General features: G+C 42.6%; 1 protein-coding gene across 1 annotated transcript in view; it reads right to left on the bottom strand.

The window, feature by feature from the left end:
* Positions 1–7,500, bottom strand: part of LOC125037351 (mitochondrial proton/calcium exchanger protein-like) — a 41,696-nt gene that overhangs the window by 34,044 nt on the left and 152 nt on the right. The window contains exon 2 of the mRNA XM_047630453.1: positions 2,134–2,663. Within this exon, the coding sequence (XP_047486409.1) occupies positions 2,134–2,663 (530 nt within the window). The remainder of the gene's footprint in view (positions 1–2,133; positions 2,664–7,500) is intronic.

Genomic DNA, 7,500 nt, shown 5'->3' with positions numbered 1-7,500 from the left:
AAATACCCTACGCGGACATTTCAAAACCTAAGACAAAATTATCCTCAACCGATCTTGAATGCCTTCCCCAACACCTGCACAGCGGCCCGAAATCTTGCCAAGCCCATGACGTCAACCAGAGCAATCCATATGACAACCACAAAGAAAAGAAAAGGGGGAAAAAAATCCCATTCATATCGCCAGAGTTCGCGAATAATTACCAACTGCCCGCTTGCCTTTTCTCCTTTCTTTAAACGCACTAATTCCCGAATGCAATGCATAGGAAAGGAAATAAATCCGCTGGAGAACTGGAGGAAGCAGAATTCGCGCAGCTCATCATCCAAGGAGGAGGAGGAGGAGGCGGGTGAAGGCGGCGCCATGCGGTCTGGGCGGGTCACAACACCACCGCCCTCCCTCCCCCCGCACGTCTGCCCCTGCCCCCTCACCCCTTTCTGCCCTTTCCCACCTCCTCCTTTCTGCCCTTTCCCACCTCCTCCTTTCTGCCCTTTCCCACCTCCTCCTTTCTTCCCCTTCTGCCCCTCCCCGTTTCCTCCTCCTTCTCCACCAGCCTCCCTTCCTCCCCTGCCTTGCCCTTCTACCTTCCTACCTTCCCTGCCGTCTCCCTCCTCCCCCCTTCCTCCCCTGCCCCTTGCCCCTCCTACCTTCTACCCCTGCCCTCTCCACCCTCCCCCTTCTTCCCCTTCCCACCTCCTCCCTTCCTTCCTTGCCCCTCCCCCCCTCCCCCCGTAATAAAAGCCCTTGGGAGAGGCTACTTTCTCCTCTGCAACTTCTGAGAATTCGATGCCTCTCTTTGTCTCGTTCATTCTGTTTCTCAAAATGAGTGTAATTATTATCATAATTTCTATAATAATACTAACTATAATGACAATCATCACAATGACGATAACATTAAAAATAACAATAACAATACTACCAAGAACAATAATAATGCGATTCTCAATAACCGTAATGCCAACGAACAACAATAATAACCAAACTCACAACAATAACAACGAAATTAACAAATAAACGGAACCAATAATATTAAAAACAAGAACCTAACAGAATTATAAAGGCAGGACCCCCACCCACTCAAAAAAAAGAGAAAAAAAAATCAAATTTCGGTGCCATGCCATGACACATGCAGCAGCGCTCAGGGCGGACTCCCCGACCCCGTTGACGAGAGTAAAAAGTGCCAGAGAGCCGAAATGCCACAGTGCCAAAGGAGGCCGCGATAATGTCCGCCTGCAGTGCCATGCGAGACAATTTTGCTCCCCCCTCCCCCCTTGCCTCCCTCCCCCTTCCCCCTCCACCCCCCATGACATGTCTGAGATTTGGTCGTAAATTCCTGCCTGGCATGCACCTGGCATGCACCTGGCACGGCGGATGATGGGGAATGGGGAATGAAGGAAATATATCCTGTGGTACTGTACATATATACGCACATGTGTGTGTGTGTGTGTGTGTGTGTGTGTGTGTGTGTGTGTGTGTGTGTGTGTGTGTGTGTGTGTGTGTGTGTGCGTGTGCGTGTGCGTGTGCGTGTGCGTGTGCGTGTGCGTGTGCGTGTGCGTGTGCGTGTGTGTGTGTGTGTGTGTGTGTGTGGGCGAGTGGGTGGGCGAGTGGGTGGGCGAGTGGGTGGGCGAGTGGGTGGGCGAGTGGGTGGGCGAGTGGGTGGGCGAGTGGGTGGGCGAGTGGGTGGGCGAGTGGGTGAGGGTGAGGGTGAATGTGCAATAAATATTTAAATACATATGCACTTATATATGTACATATATATTTCTTTTCTATACATACAGGTTTATATATTTTCCAATATCAATATTACACAGAGCAACGAATTTCAAGGTACTGGCATATATTTTTTGTGCAATTTCTATTCTCGCCAACTGAGCGACAAGGGCTCCAGTCTAGTGCACTCATACATGGCAAAACTTTGAAACAACTTTCACCCCCTTTTATATTACACTTTTCGCCAATGGTCTTCAGTTCATTTCTACCAGAATTAAATGAGCCACATAATAAAGATAATACTATTAAGAAATACTAGAACTTGGCTTCTAAACAGTGAAAAGAAGGAGAGATTAATATCGACTGATTAAAAATAAATAAATAAAAAATAATAACATAGCAAGTAACTGATAAGACAAAGCACATTACCTGTCTGTGTTCTCTTCTCGACAGGACCTCGCCATTGACGATCCGCCACACGTATTTGAAGCAGATTTTGGTATCGATGAAGAGCAACCTGAAGCCATGATAATAATGTAGTATTTCTTCTTTTATTCTCACACCTAGGGACTTTCTTTCCACAACCTGCAATTTTTTATCTTGTAACGGAGAGCCGGCCGCTTTGGCCTTCTCCTTGAGGTCTTTCACAGTCACTTCGACTTGCGACGAGGGCTTCAGGTTCTCCTTTTCGAACACCCGCGTGGAAGTGTGAAAGTTCCGATAGTATGGCACTTGAACAGTCGTATAGGACACGTGGAGGGCGGGGGATATAATAACTGCCGGCCTGGAGAGCTGGCAGTGTCCATGGTGCTGGCCGGGTCCTCGAGTCACCCAGCTGCCAGCGAGGGAACCATAGGCACTAGAGCATGCTGCCGCGAGCTCAGAAGACAGCCTCGGGGTCATCACACTGCTGCGCCACGGCTGTCGGAGTACCACACCAGAGGGCACTTGGCCAAATCCTTGGAGAAAAAGAAGGAATATGGTATGAGAAAATGCCCTAGATGCAAAAGGTCTAAAAACAAAACAAAAACAGAAATACATAAGGAATTAAATATATAAAGTATAACCATTCTTCAGACATACTTTTCATGACATGCTGTATCATATACAAAAGTTGCAATAATTTGGTATAACAATCATTTATACAAAGATTAAAGTGACAGTTGCAATGAGAAAAACAGCATATGTGAAATAAAAATATAAATACCACAAATTAAATAGTTTCTAAACCAAAAGACTATGGTCTCTACCAGACACAAGTACAATAAAAAATCAACTTGTAAATAAACAACTTGTAAATCTAAACATTAATGACCGCAGCCACAAAATTTCACTTCAAAATCAAAAATCTTTCAATAGTAAACCAAAAAGTAAAATAAAATTGCAAAACCTGTCAGGATTTCCACTGTATCAGCAACACAGTATCCCTTTCTGAGAGACTTAATAATAACAATAATTGACAGCATGGGTTGATAACATGATAAAATGAAAAGTCCGTCTTGCAATTCTCTCCATGCCCAAAAATGCACGGCAGGTTCTAGCCAAGTGTATAGACATTTTACCTGTATATCATCCACAGCACTCAAGCCTCAAGCGAGTAATGTAAATTATGGTACACTTTCATGAACAACCACAAAATCTTGATAAATACACCTCATCCCATTCACATTCTTTCAAATGTGTACATGGAATAACGAATAACATAAAACAGGTAAAAGTCATTTGGAATAACAATAATCATCAACTTCCTCTTTGCTGCCTCCAACTCCTGCATCTCAATTGATAAAATTCTGTCTTTCAGTATGATCTGGAAAATACTAGAGACAAGAAGGTGTATCTACTTACAAAGAGCTGATTTGCTTTGTATTACTCAAGAATTATGACCCAGATGCTTGCTCTATCTTGAGAGCATGTAGGAGTGTCTTAAAAAGGTATAAAAACACCTTATCTGGAAATATTCTTTGGTTTCCTAATTATATTCCTATTTCTAATCTGTATTTTCTTCTAGTCCTACCTGTTCCCTTATTTAAACCTTTTATTCTAATTTCTATTTTCATCTATTCTTTTTCTTTCCAATTGCATTTTCTTGTATTCCTATGTCCTTTCTTTCACTCCTTTCTACTTTCTTACCCTTTCTTTCTACTTCTAATTCTAATTCTATCCCATCTTCTTACCTATTCCTTCTCTTTCTTCAATTCCTTCATTCTGTTAACACGTCAACAATGAATCCCACATAATTCACTTTCGTATTGTTACGGGTAAGAACGTATACCAATTCCCTCTTATAAAAAAACTGATGCCAATAATTAACATTCCTTGCCCTTTACATTTTCCTTCATTTTCAATTACATTCCAGTGCTGTGCTGTTCCTTCTGATAAGTAATCAACCAATGTCATTAATCATAAATAAAAGAAAATACAGAAACACCAAAATTTAATTTATTAAAATCTTCCTAATCTTAAAATCTGATTTTAATCCGAATCCCACAGTGTCAGTGCAAACATCTGACAAATCTCAAAATAAATTGTGTATTTACAGTGTAGCAACAGAATTAAAATACTCTGCAACACACAGCCAAATGTCAATACTTTTATGTGCGTATAATTAATGTTTCCATTATCTATAATTCCTTGACTTCATCCATGTCTAATCTTGGCCAGTTGTACCAAAGTTCCAATGGATAAAAATAGTTAATCTCATTATTTAGTTGCAACTTGTACATAGGCATAAACACAATTTCCAAGCCTTTAAAGAAATCATCTGGTGTGGAGTTACATGACTAGCAAATAGTCTCACACTAAGGCCTTGATGTATTATCAGAACAAAAACTTTCCCCCACATTGCTCTCACCCCATTCCTGTCTCCCTTTTTTCCTCTGTTGCTTCCTTCCACTCTCGCTCTCTTCCCCCCCTCACGTTATTCCTCTTTCTCTTCCTTTCCCTCCCCTCCCTTTCACCTTCCAACTAATTATTTCACCCATCCACTCTTTTCTCTCTCTCCTCTTCCTTTCACTGCCTCTACCTTTTTCTCCTTCTCAATATTAGTTCTTTCCTTCCTCTAACCCTTTCCCTCTCTCTCTTCTTTGCCTTTTTCAGATCCTTGCTTTCCTTTCTCCTGTCGCCACCCTCAACTCAGCTCACTCCTTCCCCTCCCTCAATGCCTTTCCAACCTCTTCCTTCCTTCTCCCTTCCTATTCCCCCTTTTCCTTCACCTTATCATTTACTCTCTCACTTTCCCTCTTTCCCTATCTTTCTCCCTCCCTTTCCCTCTTTCCCCATCTTTCTTCCTCCCTTTATCAACAATAGCACATAACTGCCTTCTAGTGCAGTACGCCGATGATTCACAGTTTCTTCATAGTGATTCAGTAAACAACGGGTTTCGACTAACAAAACCCAGATGCAAAAAGTGCAAAAATTACAATATTTTGCTGCCAGAGCAGCACTAGGTAATATCAGTAAACTTGATCACATCACCCCACATATCAAAATATTAAAATGGTTAAAAGTTCACTCTAAATGCAGCTATGACACATGTTTATTTATTTACAAACTTATTCATGGGAATTATCCTAATTGGTTAATGGCCTTGCAAACCGTAGGGAACACATCAGATGTCCAGACACGCCAAGTAAATTCCCTTTTTGTCAAGAGATCGAATACCAATACAGGGGCACGACAAATGGAAATACGTGGACCCAAGTTATGGAACATGGCATTAACAACTTCAGTAATTTTAAAATAAAACTAAAAGAACACTTCTTAAATACTCAAATGTAAATATATATATATTTATGTAAAGAATAACCATTGTAATTTAATGGAATAAAATGTTTTGACTTTGACTTTCTCCCTCCCTTTTCCTCTTTCTCCATCTTTCTCCCTCCCTTTTCCTCTTTCCCCATCTTTCTCCCTCCCTTTTCCTCTTTCCCCATCTTACTCCCTCCCTTTTCCTCTTTCCCCATCTTTCTCCCTCCCTTTTCCTCTTTCCCCATCTTTCTCCCTCCCTTTCCCTCTCTCCTCATCTTTCTCCCTCCCTTTCCCTCTCTCCCTCCTCATTCCTTTCTTTTCCATAGTTTCCCCTTCTCCTATCCCTACCTTCCTTCCCCCTTTTTTATCCTACTCTCCCATTTATTCTTACCCCTCCTTCCCTCTCTCTTTCCTGTCTCCATTATCCCTTTTCCCTTATTGCCTTTTCACTTACATTATCCCTATTTCTGCCCCATCCCTTCTCAACTCCTCTCCCTCTCTTCATTTTCATCAATTTCCTTCCTCTCACCTTCCCTTATCCCTCTTCCTCCTCCTCTCTCGCTATCCTTGTCCCTCTTCCTTCCTCTCCCTACCTCTCACTCCCCCTCTCTCTTCCTCCCTTTGACTCTTTGTCCCTCCCTCTTCCTTCCTCTCCCTCCATCCTTCCCTCTTCTTTATCCTCTTTCTCTCCCTATCCCTATGTCTCTTCCACCCTCTCCCTCTGCTACCCTAAATTTCCGTCAATATCCTCCCTTTTCTTACCCCTTCCTCTTTCTCCCATTCCTTTCCTCTTCCTCTTACCTTCCTCTCCTTATCTTTGTTTTCATTAATGCCCTTCCTCTTTCTCCCTTTCTTTTCATCAATATCCTCCTCTCTTCACACCTCTCCCTCTCTTTCCTTCTTTCTCTTTCTTCCTCTTCCCCCTTCTCTTTTTCTCTTTCTTCCTCTTCCCTCTTCTCTTTTTCTCTTTCTTCCTCTTCCCCCTCTCTTATTCTCTGTTTTCCTCTTCCCCCTTCTCTCTTTCTCTGTCTTCCTCTTCCCCTTCTCTCTTTCTCTTTCTACCTCTTCCCCATCTCTCTTTCTCTTTCTACCTCTTCCCCTTCTCTCTTTCTCTTTCTACCTCTTCCCCTTCTCTCTTTCTCTTTCTACCTCTTCCCCTTCTCTCTTTCTCTTTCTACCTCTTCCCCTTCTCTCTTTTTCTTTCTACCTCTTCCCCTTCTCTCTTTCTCTTTCTACCTCTTCCCCTTCTCTCTTTCTCTTTCTACCTCTTCCCCTTCTCTCTTTCTCTTTCTACCTCTTCCCCTTCTCTTTTTCTCTTTCTTCCTCTCCCCCTTCTCTTATTTTCTGTCTTCCTCTTCCCCCTTCTCTTTTTCTCTTTCTTCCTCTTCCCCTTCTCTCTTTCTCTTGCTTCCTCTTCTCCTTTCTCTCTCTTCCTCTTCCCTTTCTCTTTTTCTCTTCCTTCCTCTTCCCCTCCTCTTACTTTCTTTCCCCTTCTCCCTCTCCATCTCTCCCCCTCTCCCTCCTCCTTGCATTGCGTCACAAGTCCCGAGGAACTTCGAGCGTTTGCATGTCCTTTTGCACGGTCAGCATTTCCCAGTACTCCGTGTCTGCCATTTCTAAGATATCCTAAAGTAAGGCTGAAGTGTAATAATGACGCTGTCTATAGCAAGAGTAGGAATAAAGTACGAGTTTTCGGCGTGTGATCACGAGGTAGAGCGAGAGAGAGAGAGAAAACAAAAAATAATAATAATAAAAACAAAAACAAAAGTCGGGACCATGTGCTTTCATTACATAATTCTTCTAACTACTATTCTTAGTTTGTGTAACTGGCTGTAACTGGTGTCAATAGCTCCGGCATCGGGGATTCCTTCAGTCTACGAGAACATTTCACAACAAGGACAACCTGCCATCATTAAGCTTATCTTACCCTCTCCCCCCCAAAAAAAATGATTATGACCCAGATTACGTAATCGTACCCTGAGGGGGAAACCGACTCCATAACCACCCTTCCCTTTGCCATCACCGAAAGATATCTTCAAACTCAAACAA

The sequence above is a fragment of the Penaeus chinensis genome, chromosome 23, assembly GCF_019202785.1.
Source record: "Penaeus chinensis breed Huanghai No. 1 chromosome 23, ASM1920278v2, whole genome shotgun sequence".
NCBI classification, from domain to species: domain Eukaryota; kingdom Metazoa; phylum Arthropoda; class Malacostraca; order Decapoda; family Penaeidae; genus Penaeus; species Penaeus chinensis.
This window is presented reverse-complemented; position numbering and strand designations above follow the sequence as displayed.